The 15,827-nt window shown below is 37.3% G+C and overlaps 3 protein-coding genes and 1 long non-coding RNA gene across 7 annotated transcripts in view; 3 read left to right on the top strand and 1 right to left on the bottom strand.

The window, feature by feature from the left end:
* Positions 1-15,827, bottom strand: part of LOC106087321 (spindle assembly abnormal protein 6 homolog) — a 51,355-nt gene that overhangs the window by 1,766 nt on the left and 33,762 nt on the right. Inside the window, exon 5 of one of the 4 annotated variants that reach the window (XM_059363149.1) lies at positions 8,881-9,360. The exons of 1 other annotated variant lie outside the window; for it this stretch is intronic. In XM_059363149.1, coding sequence (XP_059219132.1) covers positions 9,356-9,360 — 5 coding nt within the window. In that variant the 3' untranslated portion in view covers positions 8,881-9,355. Of the gene's footprint in view, positions 1-8,880; positions 9,361-12,380; positions 12,531-13,261; positions 13,413-15,827 lie in introns of those variants that run through there. 2 more of the 4 variants (XM_059363146.1, XM_013252325.2) reach the window with 2 other exon arrangements.
* Positions 7,823-11,480, top strand: LOC131995125 (uncharacterized). The gene is made up of 2 exons (XM_059363150.1): positions 7,823-8,041; positions 11,354-11,480. Exons 1-2 carry the CDS (start codon positions 7,902-7,904, stop codon positions 11,460-11,462), a joined length of 249 nt encoding a protein of 82 aa, XP_059219133.1. The 5' UTR covers positions 7,823-7,901; the 3' UTR covers positions 11,463-11,480.
* Positions 11,516-12,333, top strand: LOC131995126 (uncharacterized). The gene is made up of 2 exons (XR_009397172.1): positions 11,516-11,963; positions 12,136-12,333. It is a non-coding gene; the product is annotated as an uncharacterized LOC131995126 (long non-coding RNA).
* Positions 12,897-13,373, top strand: LOC131994944 (coiled-coil domain-containing protein 12; the record flags this gene model as incomplete). Its single annotated transcript, XM_059362187.1, has 1 exon — positions 12,897-13,373. A coding segment is annotated over one exon (360 nt), but the record flags the coding sequence as incomplete, so codon positions are not given.

Here is a 15,827-nt window from a genome sequence, read left to right as displayed (position 1 = left end):
AGATCGAAGCAGCTATATCCAAATATAGTCCTATATAGACCACATTTGACAAAAAGGTGTAGATGTCTACCAAAATTCACTGTTCCAAATTTCTTCGAAATCGGATGAAAAATGCTTCCTTTTATGGGCTCAATACTCTACAATTGAACGATATGTTTTGTATGAGTGCAACTCAAACACAAAGAGTAAGACTAAACTCAAATTCATAACAACTTTCTAAGAGAAGGCAAAAAAATAAGGAGTATCGACGGAAGCAAAAAACGATCCTGTTTGTAAAGACACTTACTTTACTATGGCCATAAGGGCAATAACAACCTGGACGGAAAGGGCACGAGCAGTCTTGCAGTGCAATAAGGAGATTAACGCCTTCCCTGAGGATTCGAGCTGACGGGGAATGAAAGAGCTGACGATTTTGTAGTGAAGGCCAGAGGACTGCCGTCAATAAACTTAGTTAAACTTTCGGGTCGACACAGTCCGAGTTAAGGGCGTGGAAGACGAACACTGTGGAACAGCGAAACAGTCGTTGAAGAAACTATTGATGTTATAATCTATAATTACAACATTGTACATAAGTATTACACAACATAGAACTAGAAACAGGTACAGTACAGTCCACTTGTGGAACACGGAACCAGCTGCTCTAAGATCAATAAAAAAGTGACTTTGGCATATCTTTTAAAGGAAACCGTCACAGGCAAACCTTGTACCATATAAGAAGGCTAATGCACTTTTTCGCAGATCATTAAATGATAGCAAAAAGGTGAGCTTTCAGATTTCCACAGAACAAATAAATAAGGACACGCCGCTATCTGTCATATGGAATAAGATCAACCACCTTACAAGGGAAGGACCCGCCAGACCAATAAGAGCCATTGATGCACCACAGAGTACTTTAATAGACTCATTGGAAACCGGTAACCACTTTGATCTTGAATGGTCAAAATATGGAGATGACTCGAACTTACTCCATTATTGAACTCATGGCAAGTCGGCTACGAGTCTTCTTGAAAGACTTAATTACAAACTTAGAACCCAACCATTGTCTTAAGAGAGTTAAGGGGTAATCCCCGAGCTTGGCCCCCATAAATTATCCAATGTTGAACCATCTGCCAATGAACAGAAAAAATCAACTCTTACACCTCTATCCCTCAGGCATGGAAAACTGCGCTGGTGGTCCCAATACCTAAAACAAGCCAAGTTACTCTGTTCGTCCTTATCGTCCAAACTCACTTCTATCCTTCCTTTCCAATATCCTAGACAAAATAATAAGCAGTAGGTTACGAGTCTTCTTGAAAGACGGCTACGAGTCTTCTTGAAAGACTTAATTACAAACTTAGAACCCAACCATTGTCTTAAGAGAGTTAAGGGGTAATCCCCGAGCTTGGCCCCCATAAATTATCCAATGTTGAACCATCTGCCAATGAACAGAAAAAATCAACTCTTACACCTCTATCCCTCAGGCATGGAAAACTGCGCTGGTGGTCCCAATACCTAAAACAAGCCAAGTTACTCTGTTCGTCCTTATCGTCCAAACTCACTTCTATCCTTCCTTTCCAATATCCTAGACAAAATAATAAGCAGTAGGTTATCTTTGTTTACAATGCCTTATTTCTAAAAATCTACTTCACATTGACTTAATTGTGGCAACAGCTCTTTTGGCAGAAAACCATGTCAAAGTTTTGTCAATCGATTTTGAAAGAGCATTCGATAGAATCGGCCCTCACATAATATCTGTATCATCAGTAACCAGAATTTCACTGGTCAAAAGTAAATTGCTTCCATATATAGAAAACATGAATGCGGGGATTCTAATTTAAATATAAACTTTCATAACACAGAGGCGAGCAATGTGAACAATCTGAAAATCTTAGGAATTGAATTCTCCACGAGACAAAGCTGGAGAGACCGTTGCATAAGACTGAAAAACGCATTATTCCCCCGGGTCAACATTATAAAGTATCTCAGTGCTAAGAGTGCAGTGCACATAAACACCCTCACATACCTTCCACTTGATGCCATGACATAATTACCAGGAAGTGTACCGTAAACAGCTGAGTACAATTTTTTCTCGTGAAGTGCACTATCTGTCAATGAGTTTTTGGTTGCAATTTACGTCATCGCTTGGACTTTGGGATTTGATGTGAAGTTCAGAGAAAATTGAAAATTTTCAATTCAGAGAAGAATAACTCAAGGGCAGGTTGGAGAAGACGGCCACACAGTGATACGAGAACTTAAGCCGTCTCTCCAACTTAAGGAGTACGCGATGACGGCCTTCTCGAATATTGAGAGGGCATTTAACAAAGAGGAGATGGGTCGACAGTCACTGCCCTGAGATGCACGGGGAGACAGAATACGGCCAAGTTTCCCTTCTGGACACTACGGATGCGGTGGGTAGACTTATTGTTGATGTTGTAGCCACATTTGTATGTGGAGGTAGCGATTCTCTTAAAGCTTGTTCCGGTCACCGAGCGCCTGGTAACGTTGTGGTCATTGGTTTAAAAAGACGCCTATATATCGCCTTGTCAAAATCAGTATGTGTATATGGCAGTCCTCAAGGCCGTGGGCTCTGGTACAGTGAGGTCGAAGTGCCTGGCGTAGTGAGTGGAATCCCTGAATACACCCCAGTTTCACGACATAGTGCTAGCATGGATTAGCGGATACAACAGCTCCGTATTGGCGCTTACCCCCTACTTTCTTGTAATTTCTTGTTGTCACATATGTCACACTTTTTCATTTATTTTTCACAACTGGCTCCACTATTTGTGGAGAAACTGCATAAGTTTGTATTGTCGCATATGGAACGCCGACATCGTCGTACGCCACGGTTCATCTTTGCTTTTTTTCTTAATTTCTTTTGATTTATTGATCCACTAATTTGCTTTACAATTTGCTAACAGTTCCCGTTCCATATGAGGCCAACCGCTCTAGATGCACCACTTTCAATTTTCACCTTGGACATTCGTCCTTCTAGATGCGATATACGACGTCATTTATTTTCTTGATGACTTTGTAGGGGCCTTCCCGATGTGTTTGCAATTCTTCTTCTTTCGTTGTAGGTTAAACAGTTTATCCCGTTGTCCTTCTTGGAAGCCTTCAGTATTTTCCGCACGGTTGTACCTAGCTTTCATCCGATTGCTGACCATTTTTATTCGATGGCGCGAATCATGGACTTCACGAAAGTTGTCCTGAACATCTGTTCCGTAGTATTCATAGCTACCTGGTTTAGCACCGAATATCAAATCACCAGGCAACTTTAACTCGCTTCCAAATAAAATCTTGGCCGCCGTCGGAGATGTGACATCATGTATTGCAGATCTATATGACAACAGAAATTTCGGTATATGCACATCCCAGTCTTTCTGGCCATTATCTACCACTTTCCGTAGGTGTTCTTCCAAGGTGCGATTGAACTTCTCCACCCTGCCGTCGGATTGCGGATGTAGAGGCGTTGTTCTGGTTTTCCTGATTCTAAAGGGTGATTTTTTTGAGGTTAGGATTTTCATGCATTAGTATTTGACAGATCGCGTGGGATTTCAGACATGGTGTCAAAGAGAAAGATGCTCAGTATGCTTTGACATTTCATCATGAATAGACTTACTAACGAGCAACGCTTGCAAATCATTGAATTTTATTACCAAAATCAGTGTTCGGTTCGAAATGTGTTCAAATTTTGACAAATTTTGTTCAGCAATGAGGCTCATTTCTGGTTGAATGGCTACGTAAATAAGCAAAATTGCCGCATTTGGAGTGAAGAGCAACCAGAAGCCGTTCAAGAACTGCCCATGCATCCCGAAAAATGCACTGTTTGGTGTGGTTTGTACGCTGGTGGAATCATTGGACCGTATTTTTTCAAAGATGCTGTTGGACGCAACGTTACGGTGAATGAACACATTTTGAACCGAACACTGATTTTGGTAATAAAATTCAATGATTTGCAAGCGTTGCTCGTTAGTAAGTCTATTCATGATGAAATGTCAAAGCATACTGAGCATCTTTCTCTTTGACACCATGTCTGAAATCCCACGTGATCTGTCAAATACTAATGCATGAAAATCCTAACCTCAAAAAAATCACCCTTTATATGAGTCACACATTTCTTTAAAAATTGCAGATTCTAAATTTCTGCCATGATCAGAGTGAATCTCCGATAGAACTTCGTAGCGACATATTCAATTTTTGCTTAAAACATCCACAATTGTCTTTGCTTCTTGATTTGGGATGGCATAAACCTCTGGCCATTTTGAAATAGTCCATGACAACTAGGACATAACGGTTTGCTGAGTCGCTAATTAGAAATGGTCCAACCACATCCATTACTATCCTATATATTACATAACGGTGCTCCCGAATTATACTGTTGCATGTTACCTTGACTTTCCGTGTTGGACCTTTTGCTTTCATACACCCTTCGCAATTGGCTACCCATTCGGCAATGGATTTTGGCATCCAGCCCAGTAAAATCGTTGTTTCACCTTGTCGGCTGTATTCGTCATTCCTAGGTGTCCTCCGCTTAGGTAATCGTTGAACTCTGCTAATACATCCTTAATTTTGAAATCTGGTACGATAATTAGTTTTCGGCTGGTCTTCCCATTTTCGGTACATTCATGGGAAGTAGAATGTCCCATTGAGTCCAATATGATTTCAGGAGAGGGCTTTCCGGAGTGATTTCCTTTCGGGTTGGTACTTTGTCTTCTCCCTTTGGCAGAATTATCTTGTTTATGATGGGTTCTTTCGCTGTTCTACTGCCCAATCCTCACCAGATTCAATCGTGATCAGTCTTATATCCACGATGCTTTCCTGTGAGCAATGCCTACACTCAATCTTGCATGGTCGCCGTGACAGGGCATCAGCATTACCGCGTTTGCCTCCCTTTCTATGCTCGACGTTGAAATCATAGCTTTGAAGACGCTCTATCCAACGAGCCAGTTGAGCTTTTGGATTCTTGAACCATCGAAGAGCTGAATGGTCAGTCCTTAGCTGAAAGTGCTAGCCATGTAGGTACTTGTGGTAGTTTTTTTATGGCTTCTACAACTGCCGGCAACTCCTTTCTCGTTACGCAGTAATTCCTTTTGCGTTTAGATAACGTACGGCTGTAGTATCCGTTGACCTTCTCGTGATCGCTGACTTGCTGCGACAAGACACCTCCGATACCATATGCGCTAGCGTCCGTATCCAAACCAAATTCCTCACCAGGAACACTTTTTCGCATTTAGTCTCAGGCCGGCGGCTGATAGTTGCTGCTATAATATCGTCCAGGTGTATCAAGCATGACTTCCAGTGAAGCCCCTTCAATACACGCTCCATCAATTATAACTTCGTCTACAACATCGGCCACTATAAACTCATAGTTTACGGATATACCGGCGATAATCAACTTTAAAACAACATTTTCTTTGACTGTTGCGGGCTCCCCGTGACCGTACGCAATCTGACTCCATTTACTGGAGACATCCTTCCTTTTACCAAATCTGCCCTAATGAGAGATTTTGATGCTCCCGTATCCAAAGTCAAGAAACGCCTGTCGCCATTGATGTAACCGGCTGTAGTTAAATTTGTGTTTTCCTGTTGATTGTGGGACCATAATCTATGGGAGCCAGCTCATGCCCCGTTGAACTAGCTCGATTTAGTGACTCGATGAACTTTGAGTCACTCTTTTGCTACCCTGTGTTGGAGGTGGTAATATCGATAATACGCACTGGACCGCCCTTGATTTCCAGTTCCGACAATTTCTTCGCGTCTAGAAATTTCTCATCATACTTCAAGATTTTCTTATCAAGTTCCTCAAATTGGCCTTCTACATTTTCTACTCTTTTTCCATAGTTTTAGAAATCTCCCCATGTTTCTCGTTTAGAATTGAGGTATTATCGCATTGCTTCGCATCCAATTCATTCAGTTTTTCTAGATGGAATTGTCTTCCATTATTTTTCTGGAATTTTCTTCCATCATTTTGCTAATGTCAGCTATCATTGCTGGAAAAATTACACCACTTAGAACTACTTTCGAACTTTCCTCGCCGTCCATCATCGATACACCGTACCATCACCTCTTATCGATACATCGAAATCATACTTACTGTCGAACTCATATTTGTTGATGTCAATTTTACGGCGCTCAAATTCCTCTAACAACCGTCTTTGTAGTTCCGCCTTATAGCAGCTGGTTGCAAGCTCGATTTTATGTAACTCCTTCTTCAAGTCTTCTACACGTAGATCAGCGAATTTCATTGTAGAAGTTTATTACGTAATTTCACTTCTGACACCAGTATTTAAGTTTTTTTACTGTAGACGTTTTACTTCCAATTAAAAAAACTTGTTTGAGTAGGTAATACCTCTTGCTGGCCACATCGATGTTTCGAGAATAACCAATCTAATAACTTCGCGATAAGTCCTCTATTAATCTATGCTTAAGCTGACCAGTGACAGGCAAACACATACACGTACATCTACTGAACAAGCATGGGGTGGGGTTAACAATGTGTGATGACGTATTAAGAAAACCGTTATCATTTGAAATTTAAAATAAAGGACATTAAACTAAAGGGACATTAAAACTAATATAACCCAATTGTACCAACATTTTTAAGATTTAAGAAAAACATCATGTGTTATCGAGCCACAAAATCAAAACAAAAATAAAAAAATGTACCCAGCTGTTCGCATGACCTCACCATATAAGTGTAAAAATTTTCTTTATCTTTTGGCGCCCTTTATAGCAAGTTTAAAGGCCTATTTATTATAAAATGGAAAAAATTACAGAATGTAAACATCATACCGCATGTAAAAAATTGCATTTTGAACCAAAATTGTGGGTTTATTGGAAAAGAAGACCAAGCATGGTTCACATGCACGTAAGCAGCTGATAAATTGATTTGTGCCATTAATTTTTAAATTTAAATGGCAACATTTTAGCCAAAGAACCCCAAAAAATCAATTGTGGTAACCTAGTCAAACCACTGGAAGATGGATTTTCGGCCATATTTCCTCCGAAAAAAAGTAGTACCAGCCTTAACTTATGAAAAAAATTTCATAAAAGTATTAAGTTATCATTGAGACTTTTTGGTGTTTGCAAAAAGTACCTATGACAAACATGTGTTTTCACAGGCTAGTACCAGGTTTTTTTTGGGAAAAATTTCCGAGTATCGTTCTTTCAGTAGTGTGACAAGGTAACCACATTTGATTTTTTTGGGTTTCTTTCTGTTGCCATTTATATAAATAAATTTACATATACAACCGCGAAAATCAAATAAATACCATGCTTAACATTGGAATGACATGAATAAGCTGATTTTTAGAAATTCTTACGCAGCAAAAGCGGAATGTTACTCCAGCTTATTTTATTAGTTTAGTTTTATACTCTCGATAAATACGCACTTGATGTGCTATGTGAACTCCCTATAAGCATTTGATGTACCGTATAAGCTGCCCATTACATCCCTTAGCAAAACATCCAATCAGTGTTCACTAAAGAAGGTTAATTCACTTGCCCAGCTGATGAAATATTTATTGCAATTTCAGAGTTGTATCCAAATACACTCTTATGTCAAATGCTTTTTTTCAGAGTTTAAAGTTTTTTCAACATTTAGTTTATTTTTCCACATTTTTAATATTTATATTTTAAACGTTTGTAATCACAAATCCTTCAATTTTTTGGATGCTGTACGCGGCAATGCAAATAAAAACTAGAATGTCAATTTGACAGTATACAGAAGTTTGACAGATGAGTGGGAATTTGTGCCGATGATTTCGTTGTTGTTGGGCAAGTAACACTATTGAACAGTGCATCCAATCTAATATTTTTAATTAATTTTAATATTGACATACAGTACCACCGCCTGTGCAAATCTTACCAATAGTGGGATCTTCTATTCGGTGCATTTTTTTTAATATTTAAAAATTACAAATATGGTCGGTGATATGACAGAAAATGAGCAATTAGGGAAATTGGCTGAAGAATCCCTTCGCCGAAAAGAGCGTCTAATGCATTTGAAAGAAAAAGCGTGCAAAGAAAGCAACAAAAGAATAAACGACGAAGGTATAACCAAGTATGTATATTTTCATATTTCCTGTATTTGTTATAAAAGTTATAATCATAATAATTTGTCCATGCGCAGTCCAACCGTAAGGGAACGTTAGGCAATATGCAGAGATACAGAGTTTGTGTCGATCTTTTCAAGAAAATAATCTCACAGAGCTCAGCATTACACAGGCTGGAACTTTGCGCTCCAATTTGTGTAGTGTTCTTCGTAATCACGAGAAGCTTATCTGGGAGCTACCAGGCCAGGTTGCGGATAGTGGAATGCTCCATACGGAGTGGCCGCTACTGCAGTCGCGGACAATCAGCGGTATCGTGTGATGAGTTTCTGTGAGAGGAGGGGTGGCATCAGCTCTTGTTTAAATACTGAATGCCTATTATGCTCGATACGACAAGGCGAGATATTGGCGCATTTAAATAATCAATGGTCATCATGTTTCCGCGACGATCGGTCGTTGGGACCGGAATAAGGTTGCTCACCTATAAGAGCTTGACTAGAATCGCCACCTCCACATGCAAATGTCGCTATAACAACAACACTTATTTCTTTACCAGAATTGTATGCTTTCCCTTGTGCAAAATATTTACATACTTCAAATACATCTTTACATTTATAACTCGTCTGAGGCTACTTTGTAGTTTTTTTCTAATTTACACGTGCTACAATTAATAGTTAGACACAGCCTTGTCACTGCAAAAAAAAATTTTTCAAAAAACCTACTTACATTCCTTCCCAGTCGACCAAAATTGTAAACTTAATCAAAATACACTCAATCTTCTTGTAATAGATTTTATATATTTAACAATATATAATATTACATAAAAAAGCATAAAACTAATAAAACTGCATAAGTTCGGCTGTGCCGAACTTTATATCCCACATTTTTTATTAACATTTGTGAACAAAATAAGTTTTTATTTCCGAGATATTGGTCTCTATCTGGTAAGAATTTTGAGGGGATCAAATATAGTTACTATTTTTAATTTTGTTAATTTCGAGAAATAGTAGAGGCCGTTTTGAGCCTATGGTCTAATACAACACACTTAAGGTATAAGACCTTAACACACCATATATATACCCAACTATAATCCCATATTGACCATACTCAGTACAGTTATAGGGGGTCCTAATACAAGTAACTACCAAACTTCTGAAAAATGGGGTATAAAATCAGACTTCCATGGTCTCAAAACCTAAAACCAGTGTATTGTTCCAAATTGTAGCAAAATCGGATAATAAATGCGGCTGTTATGGGCACTAAATCGGCAATTCTTTCATATAGAAGCTAAACCCAAAATAGTCCAATTTGGTCCATTTAAAAATTTAACCTGGAAAAAATATGGATCTGTCACAAAATTTAGCTCAATATCTTAGTTTTTGAAGGTTGTAGCGTGATTACAACAGACGGACACACAGGCGTTAAATCGACTTCGAATTTACGACGATCATGAATATATATATATATATATATATATATATATATATATATATATATATATATATATATATATATATATATATATATATATATATATATATATATATATATATATATATTTTGTATTGAAAACGGAATGACTTAAATAATATACCCCTATGGAAGTGGAGGCCACTGTAGTGCAGAGGTTAGCATGTCCGCCTATTAGTCTGATCGCCTGGGTTCGAAATCTGGCGAGACCATCATAAAATTTTCAGCGGTGGTTATCCCCTCCTAATGCTGGCGACATTTGTAGGGTACTATACCATGTAAAAAATTCTCCTCAATGCGGCACGCCGTTCGGACTCGGCTATAAAAAGGAGGCCCCTTATCATTAAGCTTCAACTTTAATCGGACTGCACTCATTGATATGTGAGAAGTTTGCCCCTGTTCGTTAATGGAATGTTCATGTGCAAAATTTGCTATTAAAGTGGATGTAAAAATACAATTTCGCAAAATAGAATTGGGCCGTCCACCCGACCAACCCCTTAAAATTGAAAGTATTGGGTTGCACAAAAAGTAATTGCGAATTTTTTAAAAGAAAGTAAATGCATTTTTAATAAAACTTAGAATGAACTTTAATCAAATATACTTTTTTGCACTTTTTTTCTAAAGCAAGCTAAAAGTAACAGCTGATAACTGACAGAAGAAAGAATGCAATTACAGATATATATATATATATATATATATATATATATATATATATATATATATATATATATATATATATATATATATATATATATATATATATATTGTATTGAAAACGGAATGACTTAAATAATATACCCCTATGGAAGTGGAGGCCACTGTAGTGCAGAGGTTAGCATGTCCGCCTATTAGTCTGATCGCCTGGGTTCGAAATCTGGCGAGACCATCATAAAATTTTCAGCGGTGGTTATCCCCTCCTAATGCTGGCGACATTTGTAGGGTACTATACCATGTAAAAATTTCTCCTCAATGCGGCACGCCGTTCGGACTCGGCTATAAAAAGGAGGCCCCTTATCATTAAGCTTAAACTTTAATCGGACTGCACTCATTGATATGTGAGAAGTTTGCCCCTGTTCGTTAATGGAATGTTCATGTGCAAAATTTGCTATTAAAGTGGATGTAAAAATACAATTTCGCAAAATAGAATTGGGCCGTCCACCCGACCAACCCCTTAAAATTGAAAGTATTGGGTTGCACAAAAAGTAATTGCGAATTTTTTAAAAGAAAGTAAATGCATTTTTAATAAAACTTAGAATGAACTTTAATCAAATATACTTTTTTGCACTTTTTTTCTAAAGCAAGCTAAAAGTAACAGCTGATAACTGACAGAAGAAAGAATGCAATTACAGAGTCACAAGCTGTGAAAAAATTTGTCAACGCCGACTATATGAAAAATCCGCAATTACTTTTTGGGCAACCCAATATATCCTTCCAAATTTGGTAGAAAAAGCCCAACTCGGCAATACTCTGTAATTTGAAATCAAAACGAAAAAAAATTTTTTTTTCATCAGTTGAACATTTGGCGGAGAGTAATTAGAAATTTAATTTCTTTCAGTACTAAAATTGAATATATATATTTGAAGACGATCAGATGGAAATTGAGACCTGTAGTTTGTTCACAAATTAACATGGACAGACGGACATAGCTAAATTAATTAAGAAAGTGATTCTGAGTCGATAGGTATACTTATCAATGGGTCTATTTCTCTTCCTCTTGGGTGTTACAAACAAATGCACTAAATTATAATACCCTGTACCACAATAGTGGTGTAGAGTATAAATATCGATTTGTAGATACTTTTAAATAACAATATGTTTTTTTTTAATTTTTGACTACAACATTTTCGTTTTAGACCGGTATTTCGCAGCTACAAACCACAAAACGAAATCACTCCATGCCAAATAATCCCTAAAATGGCTGCTGGAGACATAGAAGAAGTTGTTGGCAACCAATTGGATTGAAAGTATTGGGTTGCACAAAAAGTAATTGCGAATTTTTTTAAAAGAAAGTAAATGCATTTTTAATAAAACTTAGAATGAACTTTAATCAAATATACTTTTTTGCACTTTTTTTCTAAAGCAAGCTAAAAGTAACAGCTGATAACTGACAGAAGAAAGAATGCAATTACAGAGTCACAAGCTGTGAAAAAATTTGTCAACGCCGACTATATGAAAAATCCGCAATTACTTTTTGGGCAACCCAATATATCCTTCCAAATTTGGTAGAAAAAGCCCAACTCGGCAATACTCTGTAATTTGAAATCAAAACGAAAAAAAATTTTTTTTTCATCAGTTGAACATTTGGCGGAGAGTAATTAGAAATTTAATTTCTTTCAGTACTAAAATTGAATATATATATTTGAAGACGATCAGATGGAAATTGAGACCTGTAGTTTGTTCACAAATTAACATGGACAGACGGACATAGCTAAATTAATTAAGAAAGTGATTCTGAGTCGATAGGTATACTTATCAATGGGTCTATTTCTCTTCCTCTTGGGTGTTACAAACAAATGCACTAAATTATAATACCCTGTACCACAATAGTGGTGTAGAGTATAAATATCGATTTGTAGATACTTTTAAATAACAATATGTTTTTTTTTAATTTTTGACTACAACATTTTCGTTTTAGACCGGTATTTCGCAGCTACAAACCACAAAACGAAATCACTCCATGCCAAATAATCCCTAAAATGGCTGCTGGAGACATAGAAGAAGTTGTTGGCAACCAATTGGATTGAAAGTATTGGGTTGCACAAAAAGTAATTGCGAATTTTTTAAAAGAAAGTAAATGCATTTTTAATAAAACTTAGAATGAACTTTAATCAAATATACTTTTTTGCACTTTTTTTCTAAAGCAAGCTAAAAGTAACAGCTGATAACTGACAGAAGAAAGAATGCAATTACAGAGTCACAAGCTGTGAAAAAATTTGTCAACGCCGACTATATGAAAAATCCGCAATTACTTTTTGGGCAACCCAATATATCCTTCCAAATTTGGTAGAAAAAGCCCAACTCGGCAATACTCTGTAATTTGAAATCAAAACGAAAAAAAATTTTTTTTTCATCAGTTGAACATTTGGCGGAGAGTAATTAGAAATTTAATTTCTTTCAGTACTAAAATTGAATATATATATTTGAAGACGATCAGATGGAAATTGAGACCTGTAGTTTGTTCACAAATTAACATGGACAGACGGACATAGCTAAATTAATTAAGAAAGTGATTCTGAGTCGATAGGTATACTTATCAATGGGTCTATTTCTCTTCCTCTTGGGTGTTACAAACAAATGCACTAAATTATAATACCCTGTACCACAATAGTGGTGTAGAGTATAAATATCGATTTGTAGATACTTTTAAATAACAATATGTTTTTTTTTAATTTTTGACTACAACATTTTCGTTTTAGACCGGTATTTCGCAGCTACAAACCACAAAACGAAATCACTCCATGCCAAATAATCCCTAAAATGGCTGCTGGAGACATAGAAGAAGTTGTTGGCAACCAATTGGATCTTCTCAATCATACAATAGCGATAGACGAAATTGATATTGCAAATCTGGCACCCCGAAAGCCGGATTGGGACTTGAAACGCGATGTTTCGAAAAAGTTGTCTATTTTAGACAGGAGAACGCAGAAAGCAATAGCTGAACTTATACGAGAGAGATTGAAAACAAATCAAGAAAGTCATGATATATTTCAAGTTGTTAACGTTGCAACATCACAAGCAAGTGAAAATAAGCTTTAAAAAAATGAAAATCATATACAAAAAAAAAAAAAATTAAATATATTTATTTATAGTGGCAAATTGTAATTAAGTGCTATTTGTGTTTCTTCTTTAATAAAACGTCTTTTTTGATATCCATCCCCAACGGTGTCAACCTCAATCGGATCGAATCAATATCTAAAAGATAAAAAAAAAATATATGTTAACATAGTTGGATCATTTTGGTAGGATCGCCAGCTAGGTTACAGGGTCAAAGGCGACAAAGTCCCAAAATCGGAAGGACAAGTCAAAGATTCGAGGTCAAACCACATATACATTCCAAATTTCAGTGAAATCGGAGGTGCGACCTACAAATTGTTTTTTTCTCATAAATTTGACATTTTTACAAAAGATATTATAATTGTCGAAGACGAAAAATCTTGTTACATTTATGGTATCACGTAAGCTAGATTCACCATTAAAAAGAGTTGTATGTACACTTTATTACATAACATAACATGAATATGGAGAAAGTACTACTACTATTTTATTTGCCATGAGCACACAATTAAGGAATAGAGGATATTTTCTCAATTCAATGTGTGCAGTCCCATTAATATCCCAAAATAGCATAAAGTTATCTTCAGTCGTTCAAAAATTACGGACAGAGCTAAAGACGAGTATTTGGACTTTTGTCGTCCACAAAGAGACACAAAAGAGCTACAAGAGCTTGACGAGGATAGCCATCTCCATTTGAAAATGTGGCTGCAACAACTAACAATATGAGCACGACAGGAATTGGAACTCTAAGCTCCGATTTGTATGTTGTTCAACGTCATGACAAGAAACTAAGCTGAGAGCTACCGGGCACGTTCACAGATTGCGGATTGGGGAATGCTCCACTCAGGGAGTACCACCATGTGCAGTCGCGGACAATCAGCGGTATCGAGTGGATAGTCTCAGTGAGCGGCCGGCCACGACAATAACATCTTATTTAACATAGTATTTAAATATGGTGATAACAAGTCCAAAAACTTTTGCTGGTAAAGCTACGTTGTTCTCTGCCACTGACTGCTTCTTATCTCAGATCGATTATCTAAGATTTGAACGCCTGCGGTCCGATAACATGGGGCAAAATTTTAAGCGGTGATCCCCTCTTAATGCTGGCGACATTTGCCATGCATGGTCATGTAAAAATTTCTCTCCAAAGAGGTGTCGCACTACGGCACGCCATTCGAACTCGGCTATAAAAAAAGTCCCTTATCATTGAGTTTAAACTTGAATCGGAAAGCTTTCATTGATGTGATGTGTAAGTGTGCCCCTCTAGGTTTCTATGTAAATTTTTACTCCACTCCCAAATACTTTTCTTTTGAGTCCTATATTATCGTATTGGTAAATATTTCCTGTTTAGAGAGATAATTGACCCTTAATGTAAATATACGCTTTGTGCTCTAATTTCAAATAAATTTTATACGAGCCCCATAATTGCATTATGTTTCAGGATGGGGTGGAACCCAAGGACTTTGTCCCGAAAATGAGTATCAATTTCCCGAAAATCAATCAATTTTAACATCAAATGGCTTTTATATAATAGGGAGGTGTTTTCGGGTGGGGCAGTTCCCCAAACACATGGCTCTTCAATTGGATATCAAATTCATTATTTTCTCTCAAGCACCTTTTGTTTGAGCTCTATATTGTCGTGATTGATCTATTAACCGATTTTGGCGGGTTTTGGACGACCCCCGAGGCACCCGACCCCAACAATAGAAACCATGTTTTGTGAGAGTGCAACAAAAAATTCGAACGAACCGCGTTACCAATCTCCGCGATCTGTTGGTTTTGAAAATTAGGGTAATGAGAAGTGGTTTTTAGGGGAGGGATGGCACTTAGACATTTTGACTCAAATATGGATATCAATTGCGTGCTGCACTCCCAAATCCATTTAATGGGAGCCCCATATTGCCATGGTCGATAAATATGGAATGTTTTGTGATTGTCGTGATTGGTCTATTAACCGATTTTGGCGGGTTTTGGACGACCCCCGAGGCACCCGACCCCAACAATAGAAACCATGTTTTTTGAGAGTGCAACAAAAAATTCGAATGAATCGCGTTACCAATCTCCGCGATCTGTTGGTTTTGAAAATTTGGGTAATGAGAAGTGGTTTTTAGGGGAGGGATGGCACTTAGACATTTTGACTCAAATATGGATATCAATTGCGTGCTGCACTCCCAAATCCATTTAATGGGAGCCCCATATTGCCATGGTCGATAAATATGAAATGTTTGGAAGGTGTTTTGGGGTTCGGGCGGCCACCGGATCTTTGTCTTGAAAATAGATACCAAATTCGTTCTTCACTGCCAAATACCGTTGATTTGAGCCCCATATTGCCATAATCGGAAATTAAGTTCAGTTCAGAGGGTTCTTTAGGGCGTACCCCCAAACACTTGACTCCATGAATGAACGTCGAATATATCAGTTTAGAAGAGTTTTTGGGTTCGGGATGCCCACTGGGTACTTTGACCCAAATTTTAATACGATATTCGTTTTCTAGTCTCCAATACCTTTCATTTGAAACCCATACTGTGCCTATCGGTTTTTTGGTTTGGTTTT

Source organism: Stomoxys calcitrans, chromosome 2 (assembly GCF_963082655.1).
Source record: "Stomoxys calcitrans chromosome 2, idStoCalc2.1, whole genome shotgun sequence".
Taxonomy (NCBI): Eukaryota; Metazoa; Arthropoda; class Insecta; order Diptera; family Muscidae; genus Stomoxys; species Stomoxys calcitrans.
Note: the sequence above shows the minus strand (reverse complement) of the source record. Positions and strands in the feature narration are given on the sequence as shown.